General features: G+C 40.9%; 1 protein-coding gene across 1 annotated transcript; it reads left to right on the forward strand.

Annotated features, from left to right (window-relative positions):
• Positions 1-8,404: 8,404 nt before the first annotated feature.
• Positions 8,405-26,466, forward strand: EREG (epiregulin). The gene is made up of 5 exons (XM_088448877.1): positions 8,405-8,675; positions 20,243-20,332; positions 21,104-21,227; positions 23,349-23,495; positions 24,317-26,466. The coding sequence occupies exons 1-5, from the start codon at positions 8,633-8,635 to the stop codon at positions 24,369-24,371; spliced, it is 459 nt and encodes a 152-aa protein (XP_088305003.1). The 5' UTR covers positions 8,405-8,632; the 3' UTR covers positions 24,372-26,466.
• The last annotated feature ends 455 nt before the right edge of the window (positions 26,467-26,921 follow it).

Genomic DNA, 26,921 nt, shown 5'->3' on the forward strand with positions numbered 1-26,921 from the left:
AAGGTATTACGGATATGAGTAAAGGGAAGTGGGTGTCTTTATATTGTGCTGTGGCAGTACTGCGATCCCACACATTTGCATAATTTTGCAGAACTGTGTGAATGATTGCTACCGCATTCACATTAGCGACACAGGAGAGCAGAAGGGGTACAGACATGTAGAAAGGGGAACAGGGGGAACAGAGGTGGAAGGGCAGGGTACACAGGAGAGCAGAATGAGTTTAGACATGGGGAGAGGGGAACCGGTGGCACAAAGGTGGGAGAGGAGACTACACAGGAGAGCAGAAGGGGTACAGACATGGAGAAAGGGAAACAGGGGTATGAGGGCAGAATACACAGGAGAGAAGAAGCAGGGGCAGAACTTTGGGAGACAATGGAGGCGCCTGCCGCCGGGCTCCAGCTCTGAAGGGGCACCTCCTCCATTGTCCACAACATACTCACCCCACTTAGGGCTGTAACTATGTACCCGGAGTGTACCATCACGGCCGCCCAATAGATGGCACCCTTCCCGGCACCTGAGAAGCCACCGTACACTAATGGAGAGCTCCATGTCAGACCATCAGCTGCTGCCTTTGTCTATCTATAGCCTGTCTGCATGCGAATTGCTACATTACAGTGTCAGCGGCTGTGACGGGGGGGCACCAAATTATAACTTGCCTCCGGGCGTCTGGAATGAATTTACGCCACTGAGAAGAAGGGGTACAGACATGGGGAATGGGGGTGGCAGGGCAGAGTGTAAAGGAGAGAAGGGAACACGGGGCACAGAGGTGGAAGGGCAGAGTACACAGGAGAGCAGAAGGGGTATAGACATGGGGAGAGGGGAACATGGGGCACAGAGGTGGAAGGGCAGGATACACAGGAGAGCAGAAGGTATACAGAAATGGGGAGCGGCAAACAGGGATTACAACGTCTGGATTAATATTGAAATTAGGTATATGTTTGTTACAAACAAATGGTAATTTCAATACAATCCACTTTTGCTTCAGGAAAAAAAAAGTATATATATATATATATATACATATATATATATATACATATATATATATATATATATATATATATACATATATATATATATATATATATATATATATTCAACTAAAAACTAAAAGACAGACAATATAGTGTGTAATATGGCAATTAGTAAATAAACAGGTCTGTAAAGTACATACTATTAGTAACTTCGTTCCAATGCACACTGTCAGGCAGCTGAGCCAGCCAGGACTGAGCCTGCACTGGGTGTGTGCGCACTTGAATGCAGGATTGCAAGTCAGGTGACAGGTTCTCCTCCCTCTTGGCAGGGCGCTCAGTCTCGTCTCCTCCTCCTTCTCCCTCCCAGAATGACCAGCGCGGAGCCGGCGTGCCACACTGCGCTTGATGACGTCATTGCGGCGTGACGTCACCACGGCCGGCGTCCACACACAGAATGTACGGACCCAGCGGCGGCATGCAAAGGCAATCAATATGGGGTTGTCATTGCAGACTGATGAGTCGGCGGTGGTGATTGATTGCGGCCGCGGCGCTTGGTGGCGGGCCGGAGCTTGTGAAAGGAATTGCGGTCGCGTCAGTGGATGGGGGTGCGATTGTGAGTGCAGCTCTTTTTGGTGTCACCCCTTGAAGAGTGACACCTGGGTGCGGGCCGCACCCCCCGCACCCCCCTAGTGACGCCACTGGCCGTAGCTAGGGTAGTGCGGCCGATGCCATCGCACAGGGCACCGCAAGTCAGGGGGCGCTGTTTGGGCCTGTCAAATTTCTGTTTATTATCATTCTCACTTGTAGCTTCCTCTAATTTCATCCCCAGCATCTCCTGGCCTCCCCTATTTCTTCCCTGGCCCTTCCCCATAAGTACATTTCCCTTTTTTGGGTGCATTATGTCCCTTTGAAAAATGAGAGGGGCGCCAATGCTCTTTCTGGCACAGGGCTCCAAAAAGTCTAGCTACGGTGGTATATAGTCAGCCACATAATGCACTTAAAGCGGGACTTCTACCATATTCAAAGTACCTAAAACCTCTTTAAGAAATGGGGTGCTGCTTATACACTATCTTCCAGTGCTGTGCCAGTCATGATGTGCCTGTATCATGCCACATCATTTTGTCCCATATTTTTATTGTATCAGATATGACAGTGAGTCTATAGTTAGAAATTGGCCCGGGCTGTATAGGATTAAGGGCCACATGGGCCTGGAGATGAAAATGATAAATATATATAAGCAGTGTAGCTCTGACCAGTGCTGTGTGAGTGTGGCCAGTGCCATGTTGGTGTGTACACCCCAGCCCCAATGTCTCCCTAAAGCCGCATACACACTAGACGATCATCGTTCAATGATATATCGTTCATATTGTTCAGTGTGTATGCAGTGAACGACCAATGATGGGCGCTCTGATGGGTCGTTAATGAAGTCTTTTGTTGTCTGTACATGCAGGTCAATCTGACAATATTGTCAAGAATTGCCTGTTCAGAGATGTGGCAGGATGACTTTACTGAAACACATCTTTAAAGATATCTCTCAGTGTGTATGCCCAATATCGTTTGTCCTGCACTACAGAAAGTTCAAGGGAAATCTTTCACCAATATTATCCATACAGCACATGGTCCCGTGCACATGAGCCTTACGGGGGAGATGTACTAAGCTCTGGAAAGTGATAAATTGGACAGTGATAAACTACCATCCACTCAGCTTCTAACCAGTAGCGGTTTTTACCTAGGGGCTGCAGGCTGCAGTACCTCCAGTAAAATCCACCACCTCAGTGTAGTCAGTGCAGTCCATGACTGCACTGGCTACACTGTGACTGGCAGTGGCTTCTCATTGGAAGCGCCACCTGCCAGTGACATAAACAACAGGCTGTTTCAGGGGGAGGTGTCTCCTCCCCCTGGGACTAAAATCCACCACCTCAGTGTAGTCAGTGCAGTCCGTGACTGCACTGGCTACACTGTGACTGGCAGTGGCTTCCCATTGGAAGCGTCACCTGCTAGTCACATAAACAAACAGGCAGTTTCAGGGGGAGGTGTCTCCTCCCCCTGGGACTGCCAGTCCGGGCTGCTATTAGCAGAGAGTGGCTTCTCTCCCTTTCTGCCAGCTCTACCCAGCTCCTTGGGGCTGCAGATGATGCAGGCCTTTGGAAAACGGGGATATGCGCATGCACGACTCCCCACCGCTAGTACACATGCTCCGGTCCCGCACCTGGCAGTTTAATTGTGCAGGCGCCAGGACCCGGCCAGGAGCCGATAAGTGTTGCTCCTTCTCAGCTGCCCCCCTCATCTAAATGGAAGTCTTCAAAAAGAATCTTCCATTTAGGGGTATAACAGCATACAGATGTTACAGCAGTCCATTCCTTCTTGATGTCCAAAATGATACACACATACAGAGCACTCAGGCTCTTCTTTTACATAACTCCAATACACATTAATTTACTACAGGGGGTAAGTCCACCCTGTGGTTTTTACCCAATCCAGTTAAGTGCATGTGCCTTGTATGCCCAAGGCATGCTCATCTTTAACATTGGGCCTGGTTCATTACCAGTCGCAACTGTTATTACGCACACAGATGGCGGAAGTGTATGCATTGCAGTGCGTGCGCAAAGGCTCCACTGCGATCACACTGTGAAGCAGTGACTACGCAGGCTCATCATAGAGTGATTGACAGGAAGTAACCATTTGAGGGTGGTGACGGGGGTGGTCGGCGGAAATGCAGGCGTGTCTGTACGTTTGAAAGCCGTTACAGGGGCGTGCATAACTTATCCACTGCAATGGCATACGCAGTTTGAGCTTTTACTGCGTGCGATGAGGTTAGCAGATTCTGAGTAAGGTCAGACCTGTAGTAATTGTGCATGAGGCTCAGTAACCCTGAAACCATCAGCAACAGTACCTGATGTTTCCGATGGTTTTGCAGACTTGCAAAGTATTATGGATGTGAGTGAAGGGATGTGAGTGTCCTTTTGTTAGGCTGCGACAGCATTGCGATTGCAAACATTTGCATATTTTCATAATCGCAGCTACGATAGCCAATAGCGATACATACTGAATCAGACCCAATGTCCCTAATGGACAGTGGGGAGTTGTCACTCCTCTGTACCTGAATAATGATCGTCACTGCTGAATTCCCGAATGTCTGGAATGAAAAAGCTTCCCTCCAAAATGTACTTCCAGAATTCTGCTGAGGGGTACTTCGCTACCTCCTATACCCGATCCAGTAACCCACACAGAGCCCTAAATCCCCTGGTCATCACAGGGAAACAAAGGTAAGTGCAATTTTACTTTAAAGCATACATTTAAATTACATTCAAGCACATTTGAAAAACATTATATATACACTGGGCCTTGACTGCTTTCCTGGCTCAGTGCTGCACACACCTTTATTAATATATTTATATTTCATTCCACACTGTATTTTACATCCTTTGTGCCCAGCGATCAGAGCTGGGGCTTTAACCATTTTACTGCTGGCGGTACTGGGAGCTAGGCTCCCAGTCCGCAGCATCCTGCACAGCCAGGCTCCCCCTCTCTTTAAACACAAAGGGCTTCATTCAGAGGCGGCCGTACGGTCTACGACCGCACGGCCGCCTCGATGTTTGTCCAGTGCGCATGCGCACGAGGGTGCCGGCTCCTTCGTGCGCATGCATGAGACCCGCTACGACCGACAGCGCTGGTCGTAGCAGGTCTCTTTCCAAAGGGGGCGAGCTGTCGATGTTGATTGACAGCTCGCCCCATTTGGAAGGCGGGCCGGGGGGGGTGGCAGCCCAAACGGAGGCGTTCCCATGGGAACGACTGCCATTTGAGGGAGGCCCCACTGACATCACTAGTGATGTCAGTGGAGAGCTTCCGGGCTCTCCGGGGCTTACGACAAGTGAGACCCTACCCTAGGGTCTCGTCATAAGCCCCGATGGTCGCGATGGTCTATGACCATCGCGACCATCACCTGAGCGGTCGTTAGAGCTGTGGGTATAAACCCACAGCCTAACGACCAAAACAGAGGTGGCCGGTCAGGATGCAAGCGGCCGCCCAGTTTCTGAGCGACCACTTGCATCCTCCGACCGCCTCTGAATGAGGTCCAATGTCCCTTGACTTGTCAAGTTTTCTTGTAATTTGATTCCACAATCTGTAGCCTTTACTTTTATGACAATAGCCAAGCATTATGCATTTTACTGTTTTTTAAGCCAGTTTGTGTCTTCTTTCTTTTGGTATATGGACATAAGCAGTACTTCTAAATGTTCTCAAATGTTTCACACTTGGCTTTCTCTTTGACCAGGCTTCAATAGGTGTTATGTCTTTTAGAACAACTGTTGGAGAATGGTTTTTCAGATAAACTGCTATGGACATTGCTTTTGCCCAAAACTGTTTCTCTAGTCTTGCATCCTTCAGCATTCATCTTGCTCTCTCCACTAGTGTATGGTTTGCTTATTCACTAACACCATTTTGCTCAGGAGTATAGGCAATGGTCAACTTCTAGTATAGGCAATCATTCATACTTGTGCATTCATGTAGCATTGTATTAAACAATGCACAGCTTAAATTTATTCTCCTCATGAGACCTCCATCCTGATATGCCTTTTGCAGTGCTGTCCACATGTCTCTAGCTGACATTTTCCCATGAATTATGGAGTATACATGTTGTTCCACACTCAAGCCTATGGTTCCTATGGCTCTCTCTACATCATCTGGGCTTGGACTGTCACCAGGATCTACTGTTACTGTCCACAATCTTTTGTGATTAAGTTGCATTTCCATAACAAACTTTCATAGTTAATAGTTTTATGCACCTATTAATTTAATAACTGTATGTGTGATTAATTACAGCCATTACTCTGCAGCTTCTCTGCTTTAAAATGTGTTTACTGTTTATGCTTTTTAGCTAAAAACAAACTGTGTTTGTCTCACTCTCTACTGCTGCAGCCTTCTGTGCTTTACATGTCACCAAGATGGTGCCTTAGCTCTGCAGTAGCATTTGTATCAAACTTTACAATGTGCTTAGGCACATATGTAATACGATCTGTACACTCTGGTGCCTTTTCTTAATTGTATATTGAGGTACCTCTTTGGCAATTTTAGTTTTCTGGGTGCCTGTCATGAACTATGCACTCTAAGTACAATGTGTCTGGTTCTTTGTCTTACATCTGAGCACTCTGGGCCTATAACCTATTGGAAATGTGTGTACAGGTGTTGGTTTTAGCAAAGTAAAAAGTACACACCAACAGACTGCTAGATGGCCCAAAAATCAGTCCAATGTAGCTCAACCAGGCAGTGTGGTTTATTATGTAAGTGGTACTATAGCTGTACTCACTGGTAGGGGAGAAGCATGAAGTGGAGCTCTTAGCGGAGCAGGGTTTAGGCAGATCACTAGCCTGTGACTGTCTGAGGTTTGCAATAGCGATGCAAGTGCTGAAACTGCGGTCAATGCGGGTTAAAGGTTGCAGATCTCTGGAGCTAAGGGGGAGACGTACATCTCTCACTTTGTCACTCATACATGCATGCGTAGTAATAGGACTGTGGGCTAACTTGGTAAGAATGAAGCCTCATCCCCGTGGAGCCATATTGGAGACAGTGCAGTAGCACTGTTCACTTCTTACATAAAGTGCCCACATTAAGCTTAAAATCTACCATCAAGCTTAGATAATACTTGTTGCATATGTTTCAAGGGCTTTTTCGGTATTAAGAGAGATTACTATGAATAATTTGGGATTCCCAATGCCAATTCTATTATATTTAGGACCCTGATGGTATTGTTTGAGGCTGGTCTCCCCATTGCGACCCCTACTGGTCTGGGGGATTTAAGCAGGTGGCACAGTGTATCCATATCTTTATATCCGTATTAAATAAAACAATGAGTCTATAATTGTTATTGTCAGTTGGAAATTTACCAAGATTGGAGATTGTGACAATCTGAGTTTCTAGCATTTCTATGGGAAGCTTGCCATTCTTAGTAGCTGCAGTTAAAGAGGTTACAGTAGTTAGGTTGGGGGAAATCTTCAAGAAAAAGAGTTATAAAAATGATCTACACATAGCCATTTGGTCTAGGGCTTTGTCTTTTCCAGTTGCTTAATGAATGATTATATCTCTTTTGGGGTTCATGATATTTAATACTCTAAATCAGGGGTATTCATCATGTGACCCTCCAGCTGCTGTGGAACTACACATCCCAGTATTACCTGCCACAGTTACAGCTGGCTACATCCTCAGTGCAGACCGATAAGATGAGCAGGCGGTATCAAGGACTTGCCGGAGCTCAGTGAGAGGTCTAACCTCAGACATGCACAAATGTGAATGTGCGTCATTACCGTGCAACTTTCTCCCTGGTATTCATGCTGCCTAGATTGGACTCCAAGGGATATATGTAATAGCCTGCAGACTGCAGGCATCAGCGAGTCCTGTGCGAGACTGCATGATGTTTTAAAGTAGAAGTCATTTAAAAGGCAAAAACAGGTTGATTTTGCCTTTTAAATAACTGCTACTTTAAAACATCGGGCAGTCTCACACGGGACTCGCCGATGCCTGCAGTCCTCAGGCTATTCATATAACCCCAAGACTCCTCAATATACAGAGCCTATACAAACACCGCCAGTACACTTTATCACCACCTCTATAGTGTGTGGCCTTATTCCTAGCATCCACCGGTGCATTTACCACTCAGATGCCCAGTGCACTACAACACCCAGTTATACCCTAAAGCTCCAAGTTGCTTCTATATGCTAGTTATACCTGTTCAATAAACCTAAGGACTGGTTAAGCTGTACCACATGTGGACTAACCGCCACCAGCACCAACAACTGTACAACACACTCAACTTCATATACACTTTAGTAAAGTGTATTCCCTCCTGGGGGTAAATTGACTGGCGGACTACTACATCCAGCATCACTGCTGTGCACTGCACTGTTACACAGTTTATAATAGGTTATAAGCCCAGCAGTCTCAAGTTAATAGGCTCTGCATCCCCTCCCCATACATCTACCGATACTCTGCTAATAAGAGGACACCTTAAACTTGGTCATATAATAGTTTAAGAACCTCGGCTTTTAATCAAAGTCCTTACTTGGAAGAAATCAATAGGAATAAATGAAACAATAATGGTTAGGAATTTTTTGGAAGCGTAAGAGTTAAACAACTAGTGAAGTGGGTGAGTCTTTCAACCTAAGACTGGGTGTGAAGTGAAGGAAGCAGGGTGAGGATGAGGAAGGAGAATTTTTTTTCCCCTAGTTCTTGCAACCACCCAACTCCCTGACAGATTTTATTGCTCTCAGACGTGATATCAGAAGATTTACTAGAGGCTACAGAAACTAACTTCCGCTGGTGGGCTGAAAAGTACAAACATAAAGGAAAGAGTGGGGAACAAAATCTCCTCCTCCAATATTGTGCGTCTTCACTGGAACTTCAGCCAAACCAGTTATCTAGCAGGGCTGGTTATATAAATGACGCTCTGGCTCTGAGGTCAGAGTAGAGCTGAAGAATTAGGAGTAGCATTCCTAAGTGAGAGGGAAACCTGCCTGAACACTGAACGTATTAGTCATCCTTCTGACTTGTGCTGTACTTCCATACAGAGGTTCTTCCAGCTTCTACAGGTGCCATCCAAGAACAGACTGACAGTAAGACTGAGGATCTGCAGATCAAGTGCTCTTCATCTCTCACCACCAGCTGACAGCATGGATTGTTGGAGAAGGTTTTGCAGTGTACTCATTTTTTTATGTGAGTATACCTTATGTCTGGCATCTGACATCTTAGATACAGTATGTATATTTTTTAATGTATGAAAAAGACTGTAAGCTCTCTCATAAGCAGAGTCCTCACTATCTTTATATTTCATGCCTGGTTTTATTCTTTCTACCCTGTATGTCCCTGTTTTATATACTGTATGACCTGCAGAGCACTGTGGTGTCTTACAGCTCAACAATAATACTAATAATATTACAATCACTTATAATTGGAAACCATCATTTAGGAACATTTAGTTAGAGTATTACAGGTCAAATCATATGGAATCCCATGTCTTTATATGGTCATTGCTTTGTAATGATGTACACTGCATATTGCATTAAAACAACATTAATTATATTTAATTACTTTTAGTACACACAGAAAAAAAATAGTTTAACATATACAGACATATAGTCTTATTTCTAATATTATACTACTTACACAATGGATCTGAATTTTTTTTCAGATAAATGTATTTTTATTTAAGAAACATGTCTTATCATGTGTGGTTGGTATAGTGAAGTGTATGTGAGTGTAATTCAGCAGAATTAGATTCCAGTAGTGTTTTAATTGTCCACTTCATATTAGCAACTAATGACATCACTAACCATGCATCCAGTAACAATGTAGAGCACAATTGCCATAGAGCAGTGGTTCACAAACTTTTTTGAACCACCGCGCTCTAGGATATCAGTATTGTTTTCACGGCACCCCTAACCCAAAGGTTTAATATTGAGATATTCTGAAACTATTTAGTAAAGTAGTAAAGTGAAGTAATTTGTGCATAACTGTCATCCTTAGGGTCAGTTATGTGGTGGTGGACAGGTTTGTGCTTCTGTTTATCCACATATTTACATTACATTGACCATAAATTATTTGATTTGGGGCTGGACCACCAACCTGAGGCACCCCTGCAAGTGTCCCGAGGCACCCCAGGGTACCACGGCGCACACAGTTTGGGAACCACTGCCTTATAGTGCATACACACGGGCCGACCGTCAGCGATAACGATATTGGTGAACGATCTCCCGGGTGTGCTAGATGATCGATATCGATCATCCAGCACACCACCATCCCACCGACGGCCAGCGACCCACGATCAACAGTCGCAGGTCCCTATAGTAACCTGTTCGATATCAACCAGGTTGGCCTGCATGCACGGTCGGTGGACGATATCTTTATAGTCCATACGTGCCCGCGTATCGCAAGTCGTTGGTGGGTTGGAGGCACCGAAAAATGCACAATATGAATGATAATGATATGATCGATATCGTTCATTTCGTGCATTTTAATCGTACCGTGTATACGCACCAATAGAGGGATTTTTTTTAAAGTTATGAGCAAATGTAGGTGACAGAGGTTGGTAACAGGATTAACAAATTAATATGCAAACAAATTAATTAGTCCTTGTAAAAATTAACTCCCTGCTTTCTTTATTAGTAGACATCTTGTAGGATCCTTCTGTAAGGGTAAAAGACACATAGCTATAAAACCGTTTTGAAGTCACAATTAATTTCATGGAAATATTTAGTTTGGGAAATCATGTCTGCGCAGTAGGAGATAATTATATGGGGCATAAGGAGAAGAGCATTTTCCAAGGCAAGATTGTGCATGCTCATAATTGCTAAATTTAGTTCATAGGGTGCATTCTAAGCATTTTTGTATCAGGTGTCATAGTTTTTAGTTTAAGACTGAACAATATTTTAAAAGCTCTTTAAATAATAGTCCTTCTTTATATTGCAACTTAACATAAAAGTTTATCCAAAATATATCTTGTATTTAAAAATGAATAAATAAATATGTAAAAGTTTCCATATCATGATAAACATTTAAACGTTGGACATTCTATGTTGCTTTTTATCTGCCTCATTGTATACCTCTTTCTTCAACCAATTTAGGCTCCAACAGATTACTAACAGGAAGTGTGATGTGCTTTGTTAAAATATTTCCCCAGATATACATTTTGCCTAACTAAACTTTACAGTATTTAACAACTTTCTGAAATGGCAAACTACATATTTTTGTGAATGTTAGCAGCATATTTGATATATGAAGCAAATGGCATGTTAGTGGTTCCATTCTGTGGTACAGTGGTAAGCAGGTAGTGCTAGTCCATCTCATTCGGTAGACGAAATGAATACTGTGTTGCATAGTAACATAAATGGCATTAGCTACAACAAATGCAGCGGCAGAAATACCACCAAACCAGCTCATGCTATGGGGCTCAGTGGTAAGATGGACCCAGTGTTACTGCACCAGCCTCCATGCATACTCAGGAAAGCAGATACAGCGCCACTGGAGTGATACCCCCAGGCTCCCCCACCCACAAAGGTGTCATTCTGTTCTGATGCATTCAGCGATGTAAAATATTCAATGCCTTGCCACAAAGGCAGATATTTGAAATTAATCTGTAATTGCATTATTATTACAACACTTTATTTTTAGATTGTCAATATTCTTTGTTGTTTTGTTACATACTGTACCTGTGAAGGTGTGCTGGTGGGGTCACAGATGAGGGAGTAGGTGAAAAGGGGGATGGAAAGTCAGCTTAAAGGGGAAAAACTTTTCCATCCTGCATGCTGAAGTAGGCTGTATATGAGACTCTGACTGTTGTGTAACTACAAGTCCCAGCATGCTCTTTACCAGCTGGTGAGTAACAGGTTGTTTAACCCTTGTGTACCAACTGGAAACTTCAAGAAATAAAGATTGCATTACATTACTTATAGCTTATTGTCATCCGCACTTGTCATTATGGTTAATATAAACACTTGAGTCTGTCTTTTGATTTCTAATACCAGACTGCAAAACACATTTAGAGTATGTAGTTATGGTATTGCGTGTCATTGCATTTATAATGCTTTTATAGATTAGGAGACAAGTAGAAAATGTCTGTAATCTGATCTACCTGAATTGCAGGTAGGCAATATCCAGGAGTGCCCTGTTTATCTCACATTCCTCAGTATAATAAACTAGCTAAACTGGAGCTAAGTTACCAGAAGCTGGAAGTGAACCTGAAACCTCAGTGTGGGACAATGCGAAATTTAACAAGAAAATGCCATGTTTGTGGTTTCACTGATACAAAGGACGACCTCCTGCTGTGACTGCTTTTTAAGTATATTTCTCATAATTGCCAGCCAAGCGTTTGGAAGTGTTTCTGAAAACTGACAGCATATGAAAAGATTGCTATTTCCAGTATTGCAAAAGGAAAGGGTTAAAGGAAAATATGTCTGAGATCCAGAATTAGCTTGATTACTAAACCAGGCTACATTTTTGGCCACTGCCATTCATAATTATAGGTTGTAAATTTCATTGGTAACCAAACCCTTTATGTAGGTTACTTAGGAGAGTTTCTGTTTTTATGTCTTTTTTTATTCACATTCCAGCAGAAGTCTCCACAATTGTCAATGCAATGATCTCATTTTCTGTATTGCACAATTTGAGCACAAGACATCCTCTTTCTATGTAATGTAGGATATAGTATACAGCACAGTCACAAAAAAAATTGAAAGCGCTTAGGGTTATGCAGGCTATACACTACCACCCCGATTCCCTGAACCTGAGCTGCCGCTCAAACACAACCATCTGCAGACATCGATGATCAGCGATTAGTCAGGGAAATTAAACATGTTAAAACTTCCCGATTTGCTTATTCCCCATATTTTTGAGTCAGAATCGGCGTAAGCAGAATGGGGAATTAGAGAGATCCATTGTAGATTTATGGGCCCATTAAGATGCAGAAATGTTTTAAAGAGGACAAGTGGTGAAGTTGCACCATCTCTCCATATTCTGATCTGTGAACCTCTCAACAGCCCTACTATATACCATTGCCACACAGCCTTTATAATCATTTCTGTCACCAAGAACATAGAGACCGTGTTATGTGCTTTCGTGTGTTAATCACAGTAGTCATAACTGCTAGTTCATTTCTGATCCTCACATTAAGATATGCAATCAGCAACTGTGTACAAAGTGCAATGTAAGTGCAGTTAAAATTGACCAGAACTAGTCACATTCTCACTGAAATGTCCAAGGTCAAATAAATTCCCCTTTACGTTATCATTAACCTGACATGTTACCCTGACAATTATCCAGAGATATCAAAGAATGTGGTTGCATCACTTTTGTTTAGGTATGTACCATACAAATGTTTAAACACATACCTGTATATAGTTAATAATGTAAGATCACTAAAAACAGACATATGTAATTAACATGTAATTACAGTACTTTCTGCACACCTCTATAATAGATGCTAACATAATAATTTGAGTCCTTTTTCTTTGCATCAATCTCAAATTGATTGTAACACCAAATTTAGATTGAATGGGAAACAATATTCATAAAGTGGAAGATGGTGTATCTAGTTTTCAGTAAAAACTGTTCTAATTACCTAAAAAAACAACAAATAACAACATCACACTACTTAAGCAACATAGTCACTTTTAGAGTTTACACCAATGTAAAATATAATCCAGAGACATTTTGATGTTATAGAATTTGATTAGCAATTAGTCATTACAAATAGAGGACCGTTCAATTGGACATATGACACAATCTGACCTATTAACCTCCAATAGCATTTACTGGATCATGCAGTGCTAATGATAGTACAGCCAGGTAAAAGTGAGCAATATTCAATCTAGCCATTAATTTAATACAACTTTACTTCATATGTATGCATCCAACATGTCCTTCAACACATCACACCCTCCTTCATCTATCTGTAATTGAAATATAAGTGCTAGGCGAAAAAAATAACGCATATATAGTACAGCAAATACATAAAGTTAGATGGCACTCCAGGAACTTATTATACACAGCAGCAGTGCACATGTCAGTATGTTATATTTATGATTGTCTTGATATACAGGAATGGTCCACACACTGTGGGCCTGATTCAGCAAGGAACGCACGCTAGCAGACGCACGCACTCGGCCTCTGCAAGTATATGCTAATCAATGCATACGCACTGAGACACCAGCATAAGATGCAGATGCCCAGCCTTATATCAAGCCGCCCATCTCCCTTTACTCAAAGCCTGATGAGTACGCAAGATAGTGTAAACATCGGTAACATCGAGAACCATCGACCACATTTGCATAATAGTGGTTGACCAGACCTCACGCAGGATCTAGGCAACTTCCTGTGTGCATGGAGTCTCATCACTGTGTGCGGCGCAGCAGTGGCTAAATTACACACGCCCCTAAAACGGCGTCCCAACCCTTTCAATCACTTTTCCCTGGGTCTGCATATTCACTGCGCTCGCTTTGCAAATGCAGTGAGCGGTTCACACACGCACTCTGCGACCCAGGCGCAAACTTCGAACATCGGCCGATTGCATGCATCTGCATCCGTGCATTCCTTGCTGAATCAGGCCCTGTGTTTTTAATCTGTAATGTGGCATTTGGTCCCAGGCTTCAATTAAATGGTGGGCTTCTCCATTAGCTTACAATGATAATTCATTTGTCCTAGCTTTTTTCCTTGTCATCATCCTACTGGTTTTGCTTACATGGCCATTTAGCTTAACAATGAGGGCCAGCTATTTCTAGATTTGTCTTATCGGTGCTTTCTCTCAAGCTGTTCTAATAACTCTAATCCTCTACTATTGTAATCACATTCCGCAAAACCGCATAAGTGTTTGTTGTACTGTGGAGAATGGCATTCCATTAAAAAATCGTGTTCTGTAATAGCTCTTTTCTCCAGTGCTGGGAAAGATGATGTAACGCAGTGTAGAAACCATTGCTCTAATGTGTCAGTAACTTATTGCCCACAGCTGACAGTAAATGAATGAATGAACTTAAACTAACAGGGTTTACCATTGCCACTTGCTGTCTTCGCTGTGTACATTAGTTACTGTTAGTAAAAAGTTGTATTATTTCAAAGTGTAAGTATGATTTTAATTTATTTCTAAATATGTCTAAGGCAAACTTAAAAATACGTCAGCATCACCAAAATTTATATCCAAAGCATCTCAAAGGCTGCACACAAAATCTGATAGTAAATCACCGTATTAATGGCATGTTTATTGGAAAAGAAGGAGCACTATTTCAGGGGCAAAGCCCCTGTGGAAGGGGATCGCCCTCTGAAACATCATGTTCCTTCTTCACTTTGGCAATAAATGTACCCCTTAGGACGATGATTCACTAACACTTCCCATATGCAGTCTTTATGCCTAGACACATAAAGACACACGTATGTGTCATGATAGCAGGCAGGAAGTGCCACAAGAATAAATGGGCAATACAAAAGGTTTAAAATAATAATATTTTAATTCCTTTTACACAAAACATCTGTAATTCACTTAGGCCCTGATTCAGACCCGCTCGCAGCTCGCAGGGTGTGTTTTTTTTTCTCTGGCCGCTCGCTAAGCTGTGGGAGACCTCCCACAGCTTATGCGAGTGGCCAGGAGGCCGTCGCGATAATCGCGACCATCAGCCTTGCAACGAGACCCTGTGGTAGGGTCTCGGCTACCGCAAGGCCGAGTGGACTCCCTGCTCTAATAGTGATGTCAGTAGGGCCTCCCACAAACGGCAGGCGTTCCTAAGGGAACGCCTGCGTTTGTGCAGCCACCCCCCCTCCCCGCCCACAAAACTGGGCAAGCTGTCACTCACCATCGACAGCCGCCTCATCTTGTAGCAAGCCCGGCAGCGACTGAGCTGCAGTCGCTGGACGGGGCTCGCGCACACATATAACGGACACGGTGCGTGCACAGTGGAGCACCATCGAGCACTTGCGAGCTGGGCGCTTGTGATCTGCTCTGAATGAGCTCCTTAGTGTTTTGGTTTTGGATCTGGAATCGTCTTCGTGTTTTGTTTTTGTTTTTGCAAAGCAAAAAGTTTTGGTTTTGGATGTGAACTTAAAAAAAATATATATAAAATAAAAAAATAAAAATAAAATCATGTAATTTTTGCAATCCAAAACCCAAAATTCAGATTTAAAATATGAATTCCAAACCGCTGGGAGATCAGAACCGCGACTCGGATCTGTCCGGATTCACGAAATTCGAGTGGATTCGGATTTCTGGAGAACATCATTACTTAAAAGTTATGAACAAACCTATTTGGCCCAATATTTGAAAAGCATTTCACAAGCATGGTTTATGTACTGTACTGTAGATTGTAAAATGCTTATAGATATACACACAGAGTATATGGTATGATTTATGGCAGCTTAATAGTCTCTATGGGATATGCTTGTGTGATAGACATTGATGAATAGCGGCCATCAAGGTGCACAAAGTTGCAGTCTTTTTCTTCGGGTGACTTACAGGAGTATTAGTGCATGGGGTGGAGCTGTGTGCTAGGCCACTTGCACATGATGCCTCCCTATTTCTCATTGTCACAAGCTTCAAAGTGCTGACAACTCAACACAGATGAAGAAAACAGGGCTTGGTACACACTTTGATCTCACCCATTACCTGGAGTCCCGTGAAAATGATGACACTGCTTTTAATACAATACAATGGCTGTTACTTATTACTATGTTTTTTTACCACAGATGGAAGCTTTGTAGCTAAGGTCAGTCAGTCTCAGCTCAGTTGTCATTGTGACATGCTGCACTACCATGTTGCCGGCCAGATCCCACTTTTAGTTCCTTATACTGAAAGACAATTTGGGGTCTATATATCATTGGTGTCCCTAGCTGCAAAACTCCCATCTATGCTGCATATCGCAATGATGCATATAGCAGTTGTGGCAGCAGTATTTATCATGCTGGGGCTATGGAGAAAGCCTTGCTTCTAATGGTGCAGATAAATGGAACCAGCAAAATGTCTTTGCCGTGCATGCCCATAAGCATTTGACTCCAAGGGGATCCAACAAAAACCTTTCTGGCTTCGCAGGTGCCTCATTGCTGGGTATAGGTAATGCCACCTCAACTTAGCTTTACTGTTTTTTCAATTGAGAAGACACTGCAGTCCCCAGAGCAGGCTCTGGGGATGCATTAAACTGGAAGAATACATAGACCATAAGAGAAATAGGATGGGTTTTACACTTTATTAAAGATGTTTACTAAATCCTCTTATTTCCTATTAATATTACTTTGGTGGGTATCTCCACAATTCACCCCATGTAGCAGGTAGCCGGCATTCTCATACAGCCAGGACCTCTGCTGATCACCTTCTTGCAGTAACAGACCTGAGGCAGCCTTTAAGGTTTTCAGTTACAGTACATGTATGATGGGATCTAGGAAAATCGAGTGAAACGAAGGCACTAAAATATGAAGCAAGGGGATTCACTAGAAATTTTAAATTGGAAATCAAGCTATCCTTAGAGACATGGTAGAGTTATATGGAAAATAATATGTAGTCATTATAGCACAAAATTGATTGCTTAAGATTTATAAAAGGAAACATTTGATTCATGTTTATGTGTTCATTACATAGATATGGGATAGACACAAAAGTAGGCAAAGGAGATCTTTGCCCTAAAGTTAATACATAAACAAACAATACATAAACTATTGTAACTATGGAGAGTATGTTATTGGTTACAGAGCACGGAGCCGATGTTTACTTTGGTCTAAACAGATTAGAACATTGGCTTGCTAACACCTGGGCAGTATACCGCACTCTTTCAGGTAACCAATTCATTGTGGACGGCGTCCGCTGTTCATCTTGCTGATGTAACTTGACAGCACCGAATGGATTTGCATGTGAGTTTGTGTATACTGTATATTAGTAGCAGAGCAGACAGTGGTCATTTGCCAATCACAATTATCACTTGGAATTCAGAAATCCTTCTTGGACTTCACAAACAATTCACAAAAGCTGTCAGCACTGACTAAAACAGTTATGCAATGTATTACAGTCAGAATCACTATTCCCGGAATATAATTAAATATGTAAATCAAGAGCTTCTAAAACTAGGTAACATAGCAATTTGGTTGGCTAATAATATGATATTTCATCTTAGTACAGTATTTGTTAAGACATGTCTATTTATATATTTTTTTTTCAGCAAACTACCATCACCTATAGCCACGTAACTTCAGGAAAGTTAAGAATGACATACTGTAGTTACGTTTGTTTCTCTGGCTTGTTTGAGATGGGCGGGTTGAGGATGTGATTATTGCAGGGGCACTCCTACAGGCTATCATTCAACAAGAACAAATATTGATTTTGCAACACAACATGAGCTGACACCAAGCTTCCGATTGTAAAAATTTTACTTTGCAAATAAATGCGGAATGTTTGATGTAGAAATAATAATTGCTTGCAGAAGTAACAAACCTATGCAAATAGACTTTTAATTTATTCTTAGTCTCCTTACTTTTGTTAAAATCCTAAAAGTGAAGCTTTAACCACTGCAGGGCTTCCATTGAAGCCGGATTATTGCAAGCGAGCCAATGGCTATGGAGCATCTAAAACACTGAATGAGTAACATTACACTTGTCCAGTAATTTTAATGAACTCTTGATGAAGCTTTGGATAGTAAAGCTGCCAGCTGCTGCTCCTCCATGGCAGAGTTACACTGGTAGTGTGTGCGTGTGCACTCAGCGATGATGTCACATCCATGGGTTATTCTTTCAGTCTGGGAAGTCGCAGGTTAATCACTCCTGAGTTGAGGGGGAAGGGGGCTCCATCTAGTGGACTCCAGGACTTGCAGGGGTACTGAGCCATTGATTTATTTAATTCTAAATCTATAGTATACTAAAAGTTCTTCATTATAGCCATTCATTTATGTGGGTGAGGGGGTGTTTCTCTTCTTGTCTGCATATTTTCGTTCTGGGCGGTCTATATTCCTTACATGTTCCAAAATATAATGGGAAATTTATTGGATCTGATCCTGATGGGTCACATTCTATTTAAGGACAATGGAGCTACACTAAGTACAATGGACTAGGGGTTTGGTCAAAGAATTGTCAAATTGGGCAATTAAATCTGCAAATGAAAATTGACACAATTACTCTAGGGTATTCAATATGGGTGCGATAATATCGTTTTTGCGTTAATATCGGAGGTATGACGTCATTATCGCAGGTTTTACTTTTACACCGTATTCAATTTCAAAGACTTATCGCAGTTTTGAAAAGTCTTTGATAAAAAACGGGGAAAGCTTTTCACCATTGAATAGGTGTCGAAAAAAAGTGCAGAATTGGGGTTTAGGGGTGCAGGCTTAAAAAAATAGCCTGCACCCCTGGGAATGACATTTAAAAAAGAACTGTGTCAAAAAAAGTCACAAAAAAATAGGGACACCCGAAAAAATTATTTTAAAAATTGGGGTGAAAAAAAAATTGTTTAACAATAGCGAAATAGGTTCAGGGCTATTCTGCAAGTATGCGGCAGGTGTTTTCTAGAATAGAATTATAGCGGCAGGTGCACAAATGCAGAATTTTAAAAAAATTACTTTAGGGACTTAAAAATATGCTAGTACCCATTTTCATGTACCCCAAATTTGATGTGACCACTTAAAAAACGAAAAAAATAACCTAAGTGCTCTTCTGCATCACTTATTCAATGTTGGGAAAAAAACACCTGCTGCGGCTATTTAAATCCCCGACTTTCAATTAAAGGCGAAAACGGGGGTACCCATAGTGTTCCCCCATGTTTTTACAACTTTAGGGGGTCTTACAATTATTTTAAGGAAAAATTCGTAACTTTACGCAATCCAACTTAGGAGTTTCCCATTTTCGTTAATTTTATATTGAATACGGGGATAAGCGGGAGCGCACACCATACCTTAACGCAGAAAAAAACTCCGATATGAAACGTTAACTTCGACAGTGAAGTTTACGTTTCATATTGAATACCCCTCAGTGTCTAACCAGACACACACACACGCAAGTAGGATAAACAGCTACCATGAGCTCTCACTGTTATGATATTTTAAGCCATAAATAAGGCTAAACTCAGCAAAACTTTGGGGCTTGTTTATCAATTATATTTGCGGGATATTGCCTGAAAACGCCCGTTTTCAGGAGATACCTGCAAATATTAAGGATCCACTGAATTTATGCAAGAGGGACTGTAGTAGATATCTCTGAGATCTGCTGCAGTCCTTCCATTATGACAGCAGCCACAGACCCCATAGGTTTCTATGGGGTCTGCAAAGCTGTCAGATTTACCAAGCTCCAGAATGCAAAGCAAGATTTTTCACAGAGAAAGCAGCAGGCTCCCTCTCCATCGCCCCCCCAGTGATGCATGCACCAGTTGGGCATGCGTAGTGTGCGACGGGGACCAGAACCAGGAAGCAGTGTGATAGCATTAGGCTATCACACTGCTTCCGACTCTTTGCCAGTATGGGCTGTTATCGGAGATCGTCTCCTGGGAAGAGGATTTTAGTTAAATTGTATGAAGATATTCATCTTCACAGTGTGAATTTGCACAAAAAATATCTATTACATCCGCATTTATGAGAAACACTGAAATGTTATATTTATTTTAGCTAAAGAGCTGGATCTAGGAGATTGAACCTTAATGTGACATATTTGGTGTGTGGGGGGCACTGAGTTTACAGCTGGCCCATCCACCTGAGGGGTAACAAAAAGGTTACACTATTTGTTGCTTCATCGCAACCTTATTTCAACTAAGATTAATTTGAAATATTTTTCTTTCACAGATTGTCATATGCTACAGCTTGCGTGCAGCACAACAGTTGTTCCTTTATGTAAATCTGGAGATCCTGTGGAGAATTGTACAACTGCAATGGGTAAGACAGTAGCATATTTTATGAAACAAATTGAACAATCACTTCTATATGAATGTATATACTCTGACTTACAATAATAATGTGGGTAGTGGTTTACTTTAAACATTTACATTTTATAGAGAACAAACGATGAAATTGAATAAACCTGATTTTTTAAATGTTTTCATTTGTCAAGATAAATTAACAGTAATTAGTATTAGATAATTGCAATAAACATCATATAAATAATATGATAAATATAAACATAATTTTTGATACAAACTGCTACAAATTGATTCCAAGTCTAAGATAGAGTAATGGTGCGTACACACTGGGCGATAAAGTGGACGACTGAACGATAACGATATCGTTATCGTTCAGTCGTCTACTTTATCGTCCATTTTTAACCCCAAAAAGATGAACGATGACGACGACGCGCGTTCCCGCGGGTCGTTCATCATCATCGTTCATCGGGCTGACATGCAGGCCAACCTGACGATCTTGTCAAGTTGCTGCATGTCAGGGAATGGGGGAGAGAGCGATATCGTTAATAATATCGTTCAGCGGCTGTGCTCAATGTCATGAACGACATTGAGCACAGCCTGCCAGGGACAACACTACACGATATCGCTCAGAGAGCATATCGTGTAGTGTGTACCCGCCATTAGAACCACAGTTATACACCTACATAAACTGTTATGCAGCAGCCTTTTACAATGCATCTGATGTGCAATAATCTTTTATGGGTATGTTATTGTACATATGTTTGACAATACTGTTTTATTTTATTAGTGCAAACAGCTTTAAGTCCACGCGTGACAGCAGTAAAGGTGGCACAATGTGAGAAAGATATGATCACCTACTGTATAAATGGTCAATGCTTGTACCTGGTGGATTTGGATGAACACTATTGCAGGTAACCAAACATTACTGAAATGTCAACTTCCTTATAAAAAAACTTCTATTTACCTTTGCTATGCATCTGAATGCATCTGTGTCATTATGACTGAGACAGATCCATGGGTGTACTTCATTAGGAATAGGGGAAAAAAATGTATTATTTTTCAAACATCTTCACATCTTATCAGCTTTCCGACCTTTTGGCTGCCTTCTCTGGGCTTGGTGGAGGTGGATCTGAGAGTGGTGCTCTGTAGAAGAAGGCAGGTCTGCGGGCGTGATGAATGGATCATGTCTTCGTAGCCCTGTCCCGCACTATTCAGTGCTCAAGCAGGGGCAGAGCCATGATGATGCGATTCAATGAGAATTGCTTCATCGGCCGCCTGTGCCGCCTACTTCACTGGGGAAGTGTGCAGCCATTTAGCCCCAGCCCCCGGGAGACTTGTCCACATTTTCATGTGGCCGAGAACACCACTCGATTTTGGGAGCCTCCCAGCCATTCTGGGAGGGTAGGCAAGTATACAGAAAACAGTAATTCCAGGCGCATACCTTACAGTATAAGTATATATCCAATTTATAAAATAAATGACCCAAAGTCTCAGTAATCTAATATGACATATATTGGTGATAGAAGCTACTAAAAGGAATCTTTGGATTTAATAACGATTAGTTAGGTTCATAAAGATATAAAATTTGTACACTTACTAAAAATAATCTAAAAAATATGTAAATACGTGTATCAATTCGTTAAAACTGTATCTGAAGTGCAAACACCTAATACAGGTATACAAAACATATGATATTACCACATGACAACTTATATCACGTTAACATAAAAATGCCACATTGGTACAATATATAACATATAAAATCCAGAACTTATGGATAACTTCTGTGTTTACTGGAATAACCCCACTTGTAATAATGTCTTTCAGGGGAAAATGTCCTTATGTATAAATATCAAAATATCTGGTGGTGATACGCTGAGTGCGTTTTACTCACCCCAGTAGGCAAGTATGCCTAAAGCTTTTGAATATATTTTTGGGAATGCTACTAGTGGCTATTTTATATAAGACAATGGCCACGATTCAATTCAAAGTGATGCTGAATAGCCCCGGGAGGGAGCTCCCAGAGCTATTCAATTCAATGTGATGTTTGGTCTGACTAAACGATTTCTTCTTGCACACTCCTGAGGGTGTGAGGAGAAATCTGACTAAAGTGCGACCGTTTGCTGGTTTAGCGCAGCGCCAACAGCCTTGTGGCCAGAACTTATTATTATTATTACATTTTATTTATAGGGCGCCACAAGTGGTCCGCAGCGCCGTACATACAGTAAAGCGTACACAGAACATTACATTACAATACAGTAACCAAAATATAAACAGAACACAAGTAACAATTAGCAACACAATTCTCCATACAGTACAACTGGGAAGGTGAAGGCTGTCATAGAAGTGCTAGAGAAGAAGGCTGTGAGGAGGAGGACCCTGCTATTAGGAGCTTACAATCTAGGGGAGTCACTTAGTCAGAGAATGCTGGTTCTCGCGACTAAACACCCAGTTTAAGTTGTGTAAACCGCCATTCTCCAACTTAACAGCACGCTGAATTGAATAGCTTCGGGAGCTCCCTCCTGAGGCTATTCAGCATCGCTTTGAATTGAATCGCAGGCCAATGAGACCCAATGTACAATAAAACACATAATAAACCACATGAAAATGAGCAGTGAGTGCTAAGCACACAGGGACTTGGCACAGTTGTGTAATATCAGCCTGTGCTGACAGCTGATATTTTGATATCCTTCAAAGTGGCCTATATTTTATATAATGATTACAAAGAAGAAAGCATGATCATGATCACTATTTGCTCTGATTGCCCATTATTTTAAACATGTACATTAGGCTACTAGAACATACATTGTTGTTATTTTGGAGGTTTGTTTATTGCTCCAATGTATTGACCATGGAAGTGGGATGGGCAATGTAGTTAGAAGCTTTTCTCAAATTTGCTACCACTGTGACTCACAGGCAGATATAGTACAATTCAATGATAATACATTTAAAACATATTTTCTATAAGATTGAATTATGGATTTTCTATAAGATTGAATTATGGAATGATATGTATTGTCTGTATCCCTCAGGTGTGAAAGAAACTTTATCGGCATTCGCTGCTCTCACATAGATTTTGTCTCGCAGCCCATCAGTGAGGAATACCTGGCACTCACCATCTTTCTAACATCGCTGCTGCTTATAACAGCTGCCTTGGCTGCATTTTTTGCATATAATTGGTAAGTGAATTAATACCACTATCATATATGTATTGCTAATACTTAAATGTTTTATTAAGGGATATTTCATGTTTTATTGAGAGCCACCTCTAGTACTGTAACTATCTTCATGGACAATAGCAGAATCAGTGGAACTTAAGGATTATAAAACAAAATATTAGTTCAGAGAAGCATATCAGATATTTTCTCAGAGGACACTGACAATGTGCATAGTTGTATTTAAAGGGACTGTGGGGTCTAATTACTAAGCCTTGTATGGAGATAAAGTGAACAGAGATAAAGTACCTGCCAATCAGCTCCTAACTGCCATGTCACAGGCTGTGTTTGAAAAATGACAGTTAGGAACTGGTGGGCTGGTAGTTTATAAACCCCTCACTTCATACAGTGCTACTGATAAACACAATTTGGACACTTACAATGTAACAGCCACTGTTTACCCTAAAAGGCTTTTGTTCCCCAAAATGTCCATTAGTGCCATCAAAAAATGCTCAAACTGCTTAGATGTTCTGTATGGAAAAATGAGGACTGTGCAGCTTTTCATTGACCACTGGAGAGCCTTGTCTCCAGTTCCATAAGATGGTATAAAGTGGCACATTATGTATATTCATTCCACAATACACAATGCTTAGTATGTCAGAAAGTATGTTGGGGAGTATGGAATAATGCATATACTGTATTTATGGAAGTGAAGAAAATTATGAATTCCGGCTGTTAGAGACCATATAATAAATGATGTGATGTGGTTGCTTAAACATTCAGTAAGCAATTTTCTACTAAAGCCAGCAATTGGTAATATTATATACACTCTTTTTTTTCTCTAGGCATAAAAGTAAGAAATCAAGCAAGTCCCAGATGTACAAAGAAGTCAGTACATAGAGATCCTTACTTTCTATGGAGGGCAAAGAAAGACTGATGAATTTGCTGTGTTTGTGAAACAGCCCATAAAACTGCATTAGGAAGACAAAGCTTTAACAAAAAGATTATTTTCTTATGTTTTTGTATTGTTCACTATTTATAAGTTTTAAACTTACGTTGTGCACTGCAGGTCAACCACGAATGTGTTAATACTATTGGTGTTGGTGCTATTTGTATGTGTTATTTGTGACCAACACGTTCTAGTATATTTGTTTTCTGTAAATATTTGATAGAGCGACCATTTTTTTTGTATGCTGCAAACCCACATTTTATATGGAATATTTATGTACTTTTTATTTGTTTTAAATTATATTTAAAATTGTTTTGTAATGTTTAAGTAGCTAGAAGTAGCTAGTGTGGCTGTTGTTCCATGTTTGGTGTATCACATATTTTGCAGTGATTGCCTTTGATTGTACAAAAACATGGATGATGTACTGTAGTTTAACCTGTTTTCATAAATGGTATAAAAATTAGGGACAAAATCAATGTGCCTACTAGTGCTTGCAGGACAAGTTGTGTTCATGGTGTTCATTCTTGAGGATTGTTTCCATATAATCGCTATACTTGCCGACAATGAAGGACTGAACGATAACAATATCATTATCTTTCAGTCGTCCATTATACTGTGCAGTGCCTACACTGAACGATATGTCGTTCAGTGCAGGCACCCTACCTCATCCCCGAACATGCTCTACCTGACAATATCCTCAGGTTGACCATCATGTTCGGGCAATGAGCAATGCCGACTACGACCAGTGGGAGCGCGCATCGCTGGTCGTTGGCGGCATATCCATTGCACGATTAATAAATGACTGAACGATAACGATGTCGTTGTCATTCAATAGTCCATTTATATCGGCAAGTGGATACACGGCTTAACTCTTATACATAGCTACAGTATATCCATTCTTTTATATTGCATAACACCCTCACCATTTCTTTTATAATGAATTTAGTGGTAAAAAACAAAACAAAAACAAACTTACATTTGTTAGATCTAATCATATACGAGGTTATAATGGGTTCTCAATGTACCCTTGATAAGAAAACAGCAGTCTCTATTTTTCCTTTAACTGACCAAAAGGAGCATTAATAAATGATCACATTTTAAACTGATGAATGCTGTTCAGTTACCCAATATTGATACCTGAACATATTTTATCAAATGTTATTGTATTACACCACAAATATTTTGATATTAGTCCCTTGTGTTCTCTTTACTTGAATAGCCATTTGGGTATTTAGGGATAACATTCCGTAAACATGCTACTGTATATTTTTGATGTTTAAAGAGACCAGACTTATGTTAACAGTGCACTTTTAGAATAGTTTTTATGATTTATGAAACTCATTAAAGAGTTAAAAATATGACTATATTTATTGGAGTGCTACTATATTATACAATCATGGTATTGAATGAAAAAGTGTGGATAGTATATTTGAGCAGCAATGTTAACAACTGAAATATCTATGAAATATTATATATGTGTAACTGTTAAACTGTACCTATGACATACAGTACACACAGTAAAGGCAGCCATTTTGTGAGACAAACCAATATTCATGTATATAAGACTTCATGCCTTATGTCTCAGCAATGTCACCAATTTCTAATGAATATTGTCTATTTGTCCACAAAATTAATGTCTACAATGAGTGCAGGCGATTGATACGCATTGCCTCTAAATTGTAAGTGAACTGTTAAACTCTGGACAGTTCTTGATCCTATCAGTAAGCACAGTTAGCTTTTCCAGATTTCAAGAAACATGAGGCAATATAGATGTACCTCTGTTTTATTGAGTGCTGCTGACTCATTCTAAATGACTGCCATATTATCTCTGTCTGGGACAAAAATTCTGAATCCTCAAGGCAATGATTGGAAGTGTCAATGCTTGAAGATGGATAAAAATTTTTTTGCTTATTAGACGTTATTAAAAGAAAATACTGTGATGCATTATTTTGACAATGAACTTTTTTTTCCCATAAAGTGTGTTTAAAGAAAAATGTATGCAGATCAGTAAACATTTCTGGTGTTGAAATAAAAATGTATACTGTTCTATCCTGTTTATGTCTTGAATATAACATAAAAATAAGTTTTTATTATACATTAGCAATGATATAGTGTAAAGAAATAGCTATCATACAACTCAAATATGACTAAGACATGGCCTGGACACTGAGGTGTACCTAATACCTCCTGTGGAGTTTCAGATCTATGTTTAGAGTTGTAATATTTTCCAGCATTATAAACAAAAATTGATTGGGAAAAAATTAGAGATGTGCAGGCTCGGATAAGTTCGGATTTTCCCGCCAAGTTAGTTTTTCCTCGTCAAATTTTGGGTCTCAGAAAGTGGCAAAACGTTATCTTTCATGGACAAACATTATCTTTCATGGACAAAAGTCCATGAAAGATGATGTTTGGCCATGAAACATGATGTTTTGCCTCTTTCTGAGATCAGAAATTTGGCGGGAAAAATCAGAACTTGGCGGGAAAATCCAAACCTATCCGAA

This window comes from Taudactylus pleione, unplaced genomic scaffold, assembly GCF_031769625.1.
Source record: "Taudactylus pleione unplaced genomic scaffold, aTauple2 ptg000471l, whole genome shotgun sequence".
Lineage (NCBI taxonomy): Eukaryota > Metazoa > Chordata > Amphibia > Anura > Myobatrachidae > Taudactylus > Taudactylus pleione.

What these genes read in the sequence shown, in the direction of transcription:
- EREG (XM_088448877.1), top strand. Translation starts at nt 8,633, where the DNA reads ATGGATTGTTGGAGAAGGTTTTGCAGTGTACTCATTTTTTTAT. An exon ending in GAATTGTACAACTGCAATGG is followed by an intron (nt 20,333 to 21,103) that starts GTAAGACAGTAG and finishes TTATTTTATTAG; the next exon opens with TGCAAACAGCTTTAAGTCCA. An exon ending in TTGGATGAACACTATTGCAG is followed by an intron (nt 21,228 to 23,348) that starts GTAACCAAACAT and finishes TGTATCCCTCAG; the next exon opens with GTGTGAAAGAAACTTTATCG.